This window comes from Bombus bifarius, unplaced genomic scaffold (genome assembly GCF_011952205.1).
Source record: "Bombus bifarius isolate JDL3187 unplaced genomic scaffold, Bbif_JDL3187 scf7180000010271, whole genome shotgun sequence".
In the NCBI taxonomy this organism is placed as follows: Eukaryota; Metazoa; Arthropoda; class Insecta; order Hymenoptera; family Apidae; genus Bombus; species Bombus bifarius.
Window position 1 is genome coordinate 137,504 of NW_022885586.1, and position 15,446 is coordinate 152,949.

Below are 15,446 nucleotides of genomic sequence, written 5' to 3' on the forward strand. Positions count from 1 at the left end.
TATTCTCAATTTGTTCCTGTCCTACATTTCGAGTTACGACACGAGCATAAGTCTGTCTTCGTTCTGGTTGATCTACCTAATAGAAAGTTGAGTTGTAAGAAAACAAACCAGTTCGTTTTTTAGCACTTTAGCGTGGGTAAGTAATTGTACCATTGGTTTCCTGTATTTGCTCTTTTATGAAAGGAAAACAAAACGTTTTAAACGGAACCATTCGCATCGATATTTTTATCCGTTTGCCGTTTCGTGCGATATGTACTCTATTTCTTAGGAAACACGTTCCACTCTTTAGCAAAAAGTCGTAAAAAAAAAAAAAAAAAAAAATGAAACTTACCGAATCCTCGAAAGTTGGATTCCCATAGCTTCTTTTCGAAGATCTCGTCACGCCTTTGCGTCTGACGCTGTTGTAAGCGGAAACACTGTCAAGGCTGTAAGCGTCTAAAGACACGGGACGACATCGTTCGCCATAGTTAAACCTCGTTTGCCTCTTCCTCATGATAAACTGCAAATAATTTTCCACCGAATTAGCACATCTGCTCTCTGAGCTTTCCTGAGAAACATGATTCTATCATTTTGCAAACTAACCACTCGTGGAACAAAGCGTTCGAAAGAAGGTGATTTTAGCGGCAGTATGAAATGCACTCGAAATTTCTCGCAAGTTTCTAGCGTTAGAATATGAAAATTTGTATTCTCCGATTGTAAGCTCGCGGTCACGGAGTTTACAGTAGCCGTTGTTCTCTACCAACGAATATTACGTACACTTCGAACGAATATCATCGAAACAGTTTCCAGGGAAATTCATAGAAAGTGCAACAAAGAAATATCTCCGTTTATTAACAAGTCTCGTTTTCGTTGCAGTGGCGAGTGCCGCTAGTCTCGTAATTTCAACGTTCATCAAGGATATCGGCAAGGATCGTGCTTCGTCTTAACATTAGACACAATCCTGTCATATCTTAAAAGCAATCATCGAGAAGAACAATCTGCTGTTTTAAATTGTCCTTATTTTGAACGAGACATAGAAAACTGAGGAATAATATCTGCCGATTCCTCGATGGACCTTTCTAATGTTAATTCGCATTGTTCTTCACGTGAGAAGCAAACAATCTTGAAACATCGTGCAGCAAGCTGTGTGTTTCTTCTGTCGAAACACGTTCCGACGATCAGTTTCGACATGGAAACACGCGTGAATGAAATACACGAGGCGAAAACCAATGAAGCGTTGATGGTTGCTCGGTCTAATAGCCGATTCAAGGACGAGCATCGTGTCTTTTGTAGCGAACAAACGACGAGGTGCATCGTGTTTTTCTCGCGGTTGGAACCGCAAATGATTTTGTCCATTTTTTTTTTTTTTTTTTTTTTAAGAAAGAATTTCACGCCCGACCGGAAACGAGTCTTTTAAATAGGAAATTGAAACGCGTTTTCGCGATTTCTTTCCCCTTCCTTTGATCTTGAGCGATCGTTACATCGTAACCGATCAGTGGCAGAGTTAGATTGATATGCAATTTTCTTGTACTATTAACGAAAGTAGCACAGTTAGCCTTATTTGCCAAGACAAGATAAATTATCCTCGTCTTCGTTACGCTCTCATTGCTTTTTGTATTTTTACTTTCCCGATAATTTCATTGTGAAAAATGATTTATTGCAATTTATCTCAAAATCGTGATTCCATCTTTCGTACACATAATTCTAATACTAATGACGATGCTACTAACTGACAGACGATGCACAAATGTAATTCGCTGTAGAAAGGAATATATCTCTGTCTTCGATGGCAAAGATTTCTAACAAACTTCACGTATCTGTAGTCATCCAGTTCGGTCTACGCGTTCAAACTTGAAATGCGTCGCAGTGGATGCATCGACGTGTAAGATTCGCGAAATTTGCATCGATACCAACGTCGAAACGCGTGTTTCAAAATGTCCGATGTTTCCAACTCCGCTATTATTATCGTTATCAGAGGAATTATAAAGAGCAAAAAATCAAAGACTAGAGAGAAATGGGCGAAAAGGTGATTAATGGAGAGAAACTGATTTATCGAGGAAATTTATTTCCCAACAAATTCTGTTCGATATTCTGACGTCTGCATCGATGCAAATTAATTTTGATGCCGATTCGCCGATACGGATCTACGTACATTGCCACATGACCTTTTTAAACAATTAAAAAAACGCTGTATCTTTGCGTGAAAAAACGGGACGAACACGGACGTAAAAGTGCAAACACTCACACGCACACGCACATGTATTTATCATTAGATGTTACGTACACTGGAAGTAAATCACAAGTATGGACGGATGAATACGTAACACGATGCGAAATGAGCTTAATGCAAGCAGGAGGAGGCCTTTTTCAGAGAGTATAGATCTTTGCTGACCTGCGTAACTGGGAATCTCGTTTCATTAGTCTTGAATGATACTTTTTCGTGCGAGTGGTGCCAGCCGATAAGCGTGCGACGAATGATAACATAGTTTCGCGTTCTTTGACTCGCGAACGTATCGACGAGATAATCATCGATTCGACGTGAATGTAAAGGAATGAGTTGATTTTGGGTGAACAGGATATTCATCCGTCCGAAAGTGACGGCAGATCGTACGGTACGAACGAGAGTGTTTAACAAGCAAAATGAAAAAAGCCACTTGTTCGTTAATTATCGTTAATTATCTCGAGTTAGAAAAAATTTAAGAAACAAATGAGATTTGACCGTATCGTGATCGACAAGGCGTGAATATCTCCATAGGATTCGAATATATAATATTATCGAATGTTCAAATGAAAAGCAGAGTGCGTTTTATTTATCTTGGACGAAAGTAGAAAGTATTGATTAATAAAAAAGAAATCGTTACCAGAAGACCGGTGAGAAGAACCAGGCAAATCAAGGCAACCGAGGAGACCACGACGACCGCTATCGCGTTTCCGGAATCTGGACCCTTTTCCTGTACCAGAAGAAATCTGTGTATCTGAAAAGAGTGGGTCAATCGGCGGAACACGTTAACTAAATTGTATTATGGACATCGGTTAATTATCTACAATGTGATGCTCGACACTGAACTCAAGTTTTGTTCGCTTTCGACCAAGAAGACAAGTAGAAATAAAATTACGGCGTTCAAATATAGCATCACAAAGCTCAGAATCGTTTTTGTGAGAAAATATTAAGATTTTGACTCTGTATAAATTATCAACGACAGATATATATGCAAATACACGTTGTAAAATTTCGTCGACAGATCTCTTATGGCTATAAATTACGATAAACTTACGGTAATCGGGAACTTGACGTGGTCCCGCGAATCCTCGTACAAACTGGGCAACATTTTCGTCATAGTGCTGTCGAACTTGCCAACTTCGTCGACGACGTAAATCAAGATGGTCATTATGGGCATGTCGGACGACGATGGCGTAGTATTCGGTGGCTCCTGACACGGATTTTGATGGAAAATAATTTGTTTGTCGGATACCGGCCTGTAACGGGAGACGACGAAGATACTATCTGTTAAACGTTAAACATATACCAGCGACGTCGAGAGGAAATTATAACGTGTATTAACCTGAAAGCAACGCACGATTCCGGAAACTCTCGGCTACGTGCCGCTGGTTATCGCGAGATTTGCTTTAGACCCACGATACTGCCAGTTTCTTTATAAATAAATTTATTCTATATCGAGATGAAAATCGACTAGGTCAGGTACTTTCTAACCTCCGAGTCTCCCTATTCCACAAATTTATTTACTCCGCGTGCACTCGATTCGTTGCTTCGTGACAGTTTCGTGCGTAATTTTTCCTTGCGATAATAAAAAATTGACAAATTTATTCGACAGTGGGAGAGTTCTTTACTTACGGAATAACTAAGGAGGAAGAAATTGCGACACTCACTTGTCCATCCCGGACGTCAAAATGTTCGCCAGGGTGTGCCTCAATTTGTCCATTTGTGGGCACACGTCGAGCGAGGTGCCTTCCACGTCGATTCGAACTAGCGACGTAATCTCCTCCTGGTCGGGTAACACCGTCGCGTCGTGCGCCGTGACCGACGGTATGTCGGAAACGGTTGCCGGGCTCGTGCTACTCGAAACCGGGGTCCTTGGCTCGAGACCGATCGGGACAAAGGGGCTGGAAGTAGCCACTCGCGTGGCATCTGTCGTGTAAACGTTCGGTATCGACGTGAATTCCACGGGGGACTCGGTAACGTTCGCCATGAAATAGGAATCCTTGGAATCCTTTGAAATCGTCTGTTCCGTTCTAATCGTGGTCGTCGCGACATTCTCTTCGCTCGTGGTGCTCCAAGAATCCGTCACGTCTATCGTTTTCTCAACTTCATCCAGGCTGGTCGAGCTGCTGTCGGTTTCCTCGTCGACGAAACTCGGCCGAGTCGTAAACTCGTCCTTGGACTGTATCGTTTGGCTCGGTATCGACGTAGGAACGATCGTCCGGTCCGTCATTGGATTACTCGTGGCAGGAATTTCGGTCTCGCTGATCGACGACGTATTCTCCGTGGTCGATTCGTTGCTCGCTGTCGTGGTGCCTTCGTTGGGCGTATTTTTTGCGAGTAGATCCTTAACCGTAGGCACGACGGAAGTTTCGTTTGGCAAATCGCGTCCCTTGGGTGGTTCCTCGGTAACGTTCCGCCAGGGAAAAGTGGTCGAATCGGACAGGCCAACGAACTCGAACTCGACGTTGGTAGTGGTAGGTACGAAAGTTTCCTCGGGGCTGAGAGTGCCACTTACACCGGAAGGGATTTCGTTGGTTCCGTTAGCGTCCGAGACAGTTGGTGGTTCGGTGACGTTCCCTACGGAAGTTTGTTCGATGGTGGTCGTGGGCAAGACGGTGGCACTGTCCGTTGCTACTTTGACGGTGCTCGTGTCCGTGGGTGTAGTGGGGAATATCGGCAACTTCTCGTCGGAAAAATTCCCTTTGATCAGTGGATACTCGGTGGAGAGCTCGGTGGCGTTGAGCGTGGATCGTATCAGCAGAGAACCAGCTACGTTCGTCTGCACGTCCGCGTTCGAGAGCATTCCGAGGTCCGTTTGCGGTTCGACGGGTTCCGTTGTTAAAGGTGTGGGCGTTGTCCGAACCGTAATCTCCTGCAAGGAGGCCTCGTAGGTTCGTTTATCGCCACTCTCGGGCTTCGCGCTGACTTCCGTTATCCCGTTTCCAGTCACATCGACGTTCCCCATCCCAGAGGTCTCGCGGCTCTCAGCCCACCGAGAAACGTCATTTCCCGCGCTCGTCGATTTTTCTCCGCTCTCGTCGATGCCCTTCTGTTCGCTTGATTTCTCGACCACGGTCTGATTCGTCGGTCTAGTTTCCTCTAATCTAAGCAAAGGCGCGGTCGTTATTTGAACGGACGGGCGTACCTCGGTGCTCGAGATGGTCGATGATTCGTTGCTTACTTTCTCGTAATAGGTCGGCTTAAACTGCTGGATGCTATTCTCCAACACGTCCGAACCTTCGGTTACGACGAACTTTTCTTCCGACTGTCCCTTGCCGATCGTGTTCTCCAAAGCAGAAGCTTCTTCCGTGGTGACGTCCAGCTGGTTACTGGCGTTACGAACTGGCGACTCTTTAGGCAATTTCGTGTAAGGATAGGGTTTCTGGTCCGCGAATCTGTCTGTGGCGTTCTTCTTCGCGACGATCGTTCTCTTCGAGCTTGCAGACTCGAACGCTATAGTTCTTCCTCTGGGAACCGGACTGGAAATTCCTTGAATCGTGGAAGATTCTTCGCTCGTCCTTTCGGTGGTAAGCCGCGCCAATTTCTCCTGATTTTTTTCCTCTATTTCCTGCTGTTTCTCGTGACTGGTCTCGTTAGCGTTCGCAGAATCGCGCAAAAAGTCCTTGTCCCGATTCGACGTTCGATTTAATTCGTTGGCAAGGCCAGCGTCCTTTGACGTCGAGTTTTGGGATTGTCGATCGATAAACCGCTGGATCACGGGCTGAGTCACGTTCCCGACGACCTCCACCTCCTCCTTCGGATGGTGCGACTCGTGAGTCACCGGAATCTCCTCGGTGATAAAATTTGTCGCGTTTTCGAGAGGCGTCCATTTGTCAGCCGAGTCGGTCTCCACGCTCTTCTCCGTCGAGATTTTCGAACGGTGGCTGTAGTTGACGTACGTGTCATTGATCAACGAGACGGACACGTCCTCCTCTTTTCTCTCGTCGGCCTCCTTTAAGTCCGGAACTTCCGAGTTCTTCACCGGACCCTCCGCCTTTTTCTTCCTTTGCTGAAACTCTCCGAGGAAACGAACTTTTTCCGGAGCTGACTCGTTCTCAGGGTTAAACGTTTCTGATTTTAGCCCGGAATCCGTGCTCGCCTCTTTCGAGGAACTCGCCGCTTCTTCCTTCGCGTCTGTCGCGCGTTCCTCTTTCACCTCCAAGCCATCTTCCGAGGATTTCTTAGCTTCTCTTGGTTCCTGCCTCGAGGTATCGTTGAAGCGTTCGACGAACCCGGTTTTGTTCTTCGTCTCGTCGACTTTTGATTCCTCCAGCGCCGGTTTCGCGGTTACCGTGGTCAAACCGTTGGTTCCGGATAGCCTGTAAGCGTCCGCGGATATCGTTTTCGTGCTAGAACTCTTCCCGGAAGTTCCATAGACGATTTCCTCGAGCTTGGATCCGCTGTTGGCTGAATCTACGGTCGATAATCTGTCGACTTGATCGCGCGACCTGATTCCTTGCAACTCGGTATCCTCGTCGATCGGCATTGGCACTTTCTCCTTGTCCACCGTTTTGGCATCTTTTACGAGCTTATCGTCTACCGTTTCGAAACCTCTTTTAGTCGAGTTGTACGGTCCGACGGCTTCGTTTTTCGACTCTGCTAAGGGAAACTCCGACTCGTCTCTCGATGGTATTTTGTTTAAGATCGTCTTGTTCTGTTCGAATATCGATGTTTCCGATACGTCGGGGGTGAGCAGCTTCTCCGAACTCGACGATGGGTCTTTCGTCGCGTCCACGGCGACCGTGCTGAAGAGCAGCACGAAAACACCTGAAACATATCGGTTAATACCGGACAATCAGTTTTAAATTGTTCGGAAATTGTCGAGAATGTTTGTTTGTAACTTTGAAATATGTAAATCGCGCTTTAAAATTGAAACGATTGATTTAGACAGCGTTAGGTATCGAGGTTACAAACGAAATAATACCAAAATAAAAAAAGAATTACACCAGATCAAATATTCTGCCACTGCATCGTCTATCGAGATTTCCAAATATTCGCGTAAATCGGACTATTTTGTTATTAACCAACGCCAGTGGTATTTGATTTTCATATTTGTGTTATCTACAGCAATTACGTAAATCAAACTAGTAGCGTGCTGCAGTGTATATGTACGCATATGTGTGACTGTGATTACAATCACGCTTATGGTTACTGTAGTTGAATTAGACGGGATAAACAGGAATTACAGTAAAATAATAACAAACTGAATGGAACTGGAAGATAAGAGCTCGCGCGTATATTTCGTGTAAACCTTCGCTTAAACTGTCTTAAATGTTCGCAGTAGACATATTTAAGCGATTAGTAACGTCGCTAAGTATTCTTCAACAAAACGTGTTTCTCTGTTAAGTGGTTCGAACGTGTCTGCAAGGTATATCGAAATTTACGCCAACATTGTACGTAGATTATATTATCTTCTTTCTTAAACGAAATACCGTTTGTTACGATAAAGACCAGATGTTTTAATAACAATATCAGGAACAGAATGAGAATGCGTATTTTTAGCTTCCTCGGAGTTATTCATGATGTTGCTATTACCTTATTTTTAGATTTACGAACATTTGGAAAATTGCTGGAAAAAACATAAACTCTACGTTCCACGCAGTCAGACGTTTAACGGATAAATTATTTTTTAAAGAGAAGAGAATTTTATAAACGAAGGCATTGCCACGAGTTCGTTTCAAAAGCGACTGGATTCTACAACCGATAATTCTAGTTAAGTATACGTCGAGTTAATTGCTATAAAATTATCGACCGTTAAGGGTTAATCGCTACTTTATCTTGAATCCAGTAAACGAGGGGCTGATCGTTGAATCGGTGAACCGTGAACAGTGTCGCGGACGATCGACGTATCAGCGATGAACACGTGCAAACGCCGAGCCAGGCGATGGATATTGACAACGGTGACTGGTTCTCACAGTGAGTTGAAATAAAAATGACCGTGGAGAGCGTGGACGAAGCTCTTAATGGATCTAAAAACCGGTTGGCCGGGAATTGCTCAGCCAGCCATCGAGAAACGATTCATGAACCTCTATGATGTAGTTTGCCGCGCATTCTACGCTACGGCGGATGGAAAAATGTGTATGCAACGCGGTGTGTATGTTCGCGTGCCTCTGAATGTTAAACAGACCACGGGATTATGCAGAAGATTTAAGTATGCGCACCTGATCTCTACCGATGTGGACAGGTTACGTGAAAATGTGTACATGGGCGGGTACGATTACGAGGTTTCTGTCGCGGGTTTCGATCGTGTTCGACGACGTTCTTTCAGCATCCCTTTCAGCAAGACGATCGAGTGTTGCGCAGTTACAGTCGTAGAAGTAATTCTATCGCTTCTGCGAATTCCGGCTTGAAACTTGCTTCTAACAGAGGAGCGAATAACGAATGAAGTGTGAAATAGCAATGAAACTAGAAAATGTTGACGCATATTCTACGGTAGTTGGCTAGTTCGATGCTTTGGAAACTGGCGATTAACAAGCAATGAGACGGAATAAAGTAAAGTAAATTAGAGGTTACTCGCACAGAGATAATTGTATTCCAATTATACGTACAACACTGGTGAATTAGTTATCTCGCGATTGGATTAAATCGCTTTTGGCAATTAGAAACTAGAATATTTGGGAATTAGAAATGTTGCCTTTGTCGGTGAACGTTCTTTGAAACGGTCCAAAAATCGTTCCAACGTAAGCATCGAACCACGCGCTTTCTAATTCTTTAACCGATTCGATTCTCGTTTTGCATTCTTCGCAGAGTCATCAGTTCGGAACGGATCATCCGGTAATAATACGGATTCGGCTGGAAACGCCGAAAGGAAACTTTCGATTTCGATTTGTACACAATGAACGGATATAGGAGACTTTCGATTTCGACGCCATTATTTCTTTTTCACATCGATCCCGCGGTCAACTTATTAATCGGTAATTACGTTCCTGTAACGTTCCTGTAACTGATAGCCAGCCACGTTTCCAAAAATTGTTCGTTTCGATCTTTGAGAACGCGAAATGAACTCACCGGAGACCCGGAGGAAAGTTGAACGACGTGGCTTGGTTCGAGCGCAACGGTAAATTCGTATTGTCAAGGCAAGTGTTACGGTTTCAGCCTGCAGTCCGGCACGGCATGGCGATTCTAACAGTACTTGATGGCCGAGCAGCGTGGTTCGTGTAGTCGCCCTCGATTGCCAGCCTTTACGCGATGCAACAGGATGCATTCGAGCGATTCGATTCTCGGTCCAACGGAAACGCGGATCGTGCAGTTACGCGCGCGTGAAAGTTATGACGAAATCCTTGCTGCGCGACCATTTATTTCTCAATCGTGACAGATACGCTCTCGCGGAGCTCCGTAGAAAGCGCTAGATTAAGAAAAATCACCGAGGTTAATGAAATCTTGATATTGCAGGAGAATCGTTTCGGATAGAACGCGTGCGTGCTTAGCTGTGGTTCGATCGCATAGAAATAATAATCTCAAATCGATAATACAGGTAAATTACCTGTGTAGTCTGTGTACGTTTCTGTTCGCTTATATTCTATCGCACTCCACGCGAATTAGATTTCGTACAGCGTGTCGATGATTTTTAGTATCAGAACTATCGACAACTGTAGCGTAAAACTTAAAATAAAAGATATTAAAATGGCAGGTAATGGGAAAAGTACGTAATGCAAGTACACGTTATGCGTTTACCGGTTAATGAATTGCGCAAATCGACCGATCGATTCAGCTTTGTTACGTATCCTTACCTGTGCATACTCTTAACACGAGTGGCACTCTTCTTCTTCCAGTCATCTCCACCGTTCGTTAGACCTCCTCGCGGAATCTGCAACGAAAATTACAATTCGATTTACACCTACTCGCAAACGACGTTTTACCTTCTGTATTATTTATTCTAGCAATTAGAGGATAGCGTGTTACCCGTTACATACTCATTTTCGATAACGCGTCGAGTAAGAAGCTGAGAAGCGTTTAAAATCCTACATCGAAATTTTACTGAATGTTACTTAATGATAGGAAACGATCCAAGTGGAAACATTATATCGCGAAGAACGATTAAATTCTTCGTTCGCTTCAGCTCAAAATGCCTCGCAGTTTATAGTTTAGTCGATAGCTATCCAATCAATGGTAACGAAGATGAACGCTTTGTGGTTTCTCGTATCGGTAGCTCCGTGGTTTCCGGCAAAAGTGGCGCGATTTCAATCTCGCAGAATGCTTACTGCAACAAATTGAATTCCGAACGTTCTACAGAAATAAAAAGATTCGTGTGAATGACTAGCGAATGCGTGCTCTAGAGGTAACGATCGATAAGAGCGATTCGCGAGATAAAGCGTGAAATAAAATATTCGACAGACCCAAAATCAGCAGCGATGCAAATTTTCCTCACGATTTCCATGAAAATCGTCGGGGGAAAAAAGAGAATAGTCGCAGTGGAATGCAATGTCGGAAGTAAAATTCGAGCGGAACTTTTATCTCGTGTTTCGCATCGACCGTGTCTCGTTCATTGAAGTTCCAAAGCTTCTATGGTCGAACCTTCTCTAATTTGACGTCGGAATTAGAATAACCAGACGTCGTTGTATTCGTTACATAAATCCGATGTCCCTCCGACTATCGATTTATAAATCGTCGTGTCCGTGTCACTGCCACTTATTGTCATTGACCAAATGATTGCCAGACCCTCCTACCGACGGCGCGTGCGGCCGCTCCGGGCTGATCACGCCGTCACTTTCTACTTGCACGCTATCGTTTCTGACGCTCGTACTGCATTTTCGTTTGCAAAGATTCATTTTTAAGCGCTGCACATGGTGAGGCGGTAATCGTAATACAACCGGGCAGTGACTGATTTCACCTAAAAAAATAAGTCGAAAATATGGAATACAATTTTTCAACGACGCTTCGTTTCTGAAAAAGTCCGGCTTGAAAATTTGTCAAGTATACTTCAACTTGGCTAGATGCCGGTTAGGTGAGAAAAAACGATAATGAAGCATTTTACGAAAAAATGTTACTCTACGTTTTCGATTTATTCTCAAACGTAGTTTAAAACTGGATTGACAAAATCTCAGTATACTTGTCAAATATTCAAAGTCGATTTCCTCGAAAACGAAATCCCTGCCTGATCGTGCTACGATAACCGCCTCGCTTTGCGTGCAAAGAAATCTGCGCTGTTCCTTTGCCTCGGTATCTTTTCTACGAAAGAAGATAAGTTAAATGACAGTTATAGTTATAGCTTAGGGACATACCTCAGAGACGAGAATGTTCGTACGACTTCGGCAATCTATTGTCTCTTTGAAGATAAAGCTCGAGCGAAATGTGGGAGGAAAAAGAGAAGGAACGCGGATACGTGTGACCTGGTTCGCGACACGATTCACCTCGCTGGCTTTAATCTATATACAGTTGAAGAACCAGCTGGAATGTTTTATAGAAGCATCTGGCGATCGTACGACGAGTTTCCGCCCGATTTCGGCTTTACATTCCGGCGCATAAACCTTGCTAAAAGAAATTTTAGTTAAAGGCTTATACTTGGCAACGTTAGTGGATTAGAGATTGAACTCGAACAGATCTGAGAGTATTTCGTGGTAGCTCGAACGGAGGTAAAGTTTCGAAGCGACGCTGATTAGGCAGGAAATGCGGAATCATGCGGAGAAACGTCGTGAAAATTGTCCGCTTCCTACGTTTGATTTTATTTATTCGCCGTATGTTTCGAAGGCATCAAGACCGTTCGCGTCATAAGCCTTGACTTTCTTTTTCTTCCTAGTTCGTTCCAGCACTTGACACTAGGTACTCGTCTCAACACCGGAGCTTGTTTTAATTCTGAACGCGGACATTTTGACTTTCCTTCGTTTTTTCCCCTCATTATTTTCCTACTTTTAGTCCTAAGACTTTTATGCTCGATGACTTTCTCGTATTTTCGTTGGGATGCAGTATACGCTGCTCTGTTTACTGTAAATATCAAGCAAAATTTTTCGATCACAAGCGAACGATATATGCGATAAGACTACGTAAACGTAAATTTCCAGCTTCGTTTTTGTAACGTCGTATGAAAAACGCCTGCCTGAAGTACGGTTAATTGACATTACAAGACACATGCATACTACCGTACGTGAATGAAGCGGCACACACGTGGACGTGTACTATACACGAACAATCCAGTTTCTTTGCCCTCGCCGACCCGTATCTGTCCTCCCACGCACGAGATTGTTACTAATTAAGAATTCGTGAATTCAGCCATGCCACGACGACCGACAATAAGGACACTGTGAATTTAAAAGAAAAAATGATGTCAGTCTAAAAAGCTAATTACATTCGATGGTCGTCAGCTACTTAAAGCTATGGACGATTTTGTCGCAAATAAATATCCCATCAAATACGACTACGCATACACATATGCAATTGCAAAATGTCGTTTCTTGAAATATAGGTATAGTACTTTAATCTCGATATTTTACACCTATAGTTTGCACCTGACACGACATTCCGCTGAATTGTGATAGATAAGGTTGGCTATCGAGATCATAGGGTTTATGACACGGACGCCAAACTAGGCTATTTTCTAGGAAAACGTTAATCGATACTTTACAGAAGACTGTTCGAGCCAGATGTCAGGGCCTAGAAACGGCTTTATGGTCGCAGAGTGTCAGCATTTCTGGGTACTATACGAACGACTGGGCTGGTCTTGGCGTTTGAACCCTCGGTAACGATGCACGTGTCATAAACCCTTGAAACCGCGCACCAGTTCGCAAACACTAAAGTCGTTTCTCCTTCGACCTAGTCACTCCATTCATTTGTGCTACCATCTTACTAAATTTTCAGTCGTTCCGTAAGAACCTAGTCAAACGCGAATCGTTCATTTCTGGTAGATTTGTTCTTTAGCGTGGATAACGATTGGTTGGTAATAGAAAATTTAGCAAATAGTATCGGCCCGTCGAGTTCGGACATGGAAGAAACGACGTTTCATACGCAGATCTTTCCTTGAGACGAACAACGATCGTCTAAAATATGAATTATTTTCAAACTAAACGATTTTGAACATTTCCTGGGGCAATGAATGATTCTCGATGCAAATATTTAAACAGCGAGTACACGATGGAATGCAATTAAGAGTCGGTTAATTATAGAGTACATTTACAGACAGTGAACGCAATGGGAGCACGTGTATACGTCGATACGGTGTATGTGTTGAAAGCTTTCGCACCGTCGTCCGTATCGTTTATACTTGATGACACGATACTAAATGGAATGCGAACCATTCGACGTTTCGTCATTCCACATTTGTCACGCTCTTCTTTTTCTTTTCCCTTTTCCTTATTTCGTTGGATTCTGCGTTTCTTTTGTCGCTCTGTGGGGACAATCGAGTTTTACCAAGTGTCAGGAATGCTACGAATTCCTGATATTTGAACGTTTTCACTGACATCGAGAGGTTCTTATAAGATTTAACTTCGTAAGATTTCCATCTTTTCAATGTGTCTAGATATATAGCGTTAATCCTTGGATCCTTTCGTTTCCAAAATTACAGCAAAATAAAAGTTGCTGGTGTTTTCTACCATATTTTGTAGCAGGCAATGATTCATACGCACACAAGCTACATCCTCAATGTACCTCGTAGGAATCATTTAGACGGTCGTTCAAAGGAGGTCGACCTCGAGATATGTCAATTAAATTAATACAAGTTAGACCGGCCGGGGAACGAGCTCTCATTTCGTGCGACGTTCTCTCGTACGAAGAATTTTATTTGCCTTCTTGATCTGACAAACAAGATCACTTTTCATTTGGACACATTTCTTCATTACGCTACGCGACGTATATTTCACAATTTGTGACCCGTGTATCTCGGCGCTCGTTCCACTCTTAAATTGGTTGATTATGCTACGCCTAAGTAACGCAGACGCCAAATTTATTTGTTATTTTATGCTCATCTCATTTCATTTCATTCGAAGAACATACGAAAGCCAGGCCCGAGTAATTTATGATACGGTTATAAAACGAAATGAAAGCAGCAGGACTGCTAATAAAGCACGATTATCTTTTATTCCTTTTCTTTCGATGCATTGAAAATACTCGCTACCTGCTACGGTATATCTTTTTATCGTTTTCGTTTGAAATTCAAACTCTCGTTACGTTATTACGTTATTATATTATATCTTCATAATTAAATTTTTATTATACATTGGTTGCACACTTGCTACGTTAACAGATAAAATCTTCTCGCTATATGGAACACTTCATTATGTAAATTAAAAACGCTCTTTGTATTTTATGTCTCGGCAAGTATCCTCTGATTCGGTATCTTTTAATTTTCCTCTTAACGGTGTTTTCCTTCGTAGATGGATGTTACAAGCCCTTCGAGAATAGTTATTAATAAAGATATATCGATAAGCATCATCGTTAATGAAAATATTGCTCGCATTATGGAAATGTAGAAACAAAAGCTAGAGAGAAAATAATGTTCTCGTATCGTCTCTTATTTTAGTCGAACGACTGCGTTTTTCGTGGAAGTTTAGAAAGTGCATTTGTTTGTAACACGACTCATATTTTTGACGAAGATATAGCATTCGGTGTTTCTGGCCAACTTTTTTCATTTCGGCCAGCTGTAGTTGCACAACAGTCGTCGTTGTATCGGATAACTGTTCAATCGGCGTGCTTGTGAGAACTCTCGACTTAGAAGCAGCGCATTAAAAGCTGCCTTTTCCGCCTCCACCCTTTCACTTTCGCGCTCTTTGTCCTCGCCGATTGGATTGCTCTTCTCACGATGATAGAAAAAACCATTGCATTCTGAGCGTGCCATTCACTGCCGGAGAATTGGGCCATAGTGCCATTTATTTCGCAGCATCTTTACGAGAAACGCGAGCCTAGTTTCGTGTGTCTCTTGCTCTCGAATTTTAAATCTAACGAAACTTATTTCTCTTATTTCACAACTCGTTTTATTTACGAGGAAGCTTGGTAATTATATACGAAACGCGACATCTGTTATTAATAAATTCTATATGTTATTTATTCTGGAATACCAGTGACCGTATTGAATTAAGATACAGCGACGTTGAAAATGTTTTGCAAGGAATTGCAATGTCTGTTTAACATTCATTTTTCTCTTTCAATTATTTTTCCCAATTTGTTCGCAGCCATTCGTTTTCCATTTATACAAAACGTTTCTATTTATATCCGTGAAACTGCAACGCAGCAGATACGAAGCAAGTGGTTCGCGTGATTAAAAGAGAGAAATATATCGGTTTTCAATTAGCTCGAAAAATATTGTTCGTAATACGCACAG

The 15,446-nt window shown here is 42.9% G+C and overlaps 1 protein-coding gene across 3 annotated transcripts in view; it reads right to left on the bottom strand.

The window, feature by feature from the left end:
* LOC117216606 overlaps positions 1-15,446 on the bottom strand; it is a 50,784-nt gene that overhangs the window by 7,821 nt on the left and 27,517 nt on the right. For 2 of the 3 annotated variants that reach the window (XM_033463446.1, XM_033463447.1), the window contains exons 3-7: positions 9,931-10,007; positions 3,868-6,967; positions 3,255-3,456; positions 2,841-2,954; positions 332-499 (exon numbers count right to left, since the gene is read on the bottom strand). In XM_033463446.1, the coding sequence (XP_033319337.1) occupies positions 332-499; positions 2,841-2,954; positions 3,255-3,456; positions 3,868-6,967; positions 9,931-9,976 (3,630 nt within the window). In that variant the 5' untranslated portion in view covers positions 9,977-10,007. The remainder of the gene's footprint in view (positions 1-331; positions 500-2,840; positions 2,955-3,254; positions 3,457-3,867; positions 6,968-9,930; positions 10,008-15,446) is intronic. The other variant, XM_033463448.1, reaches the window with a different exon arrangement.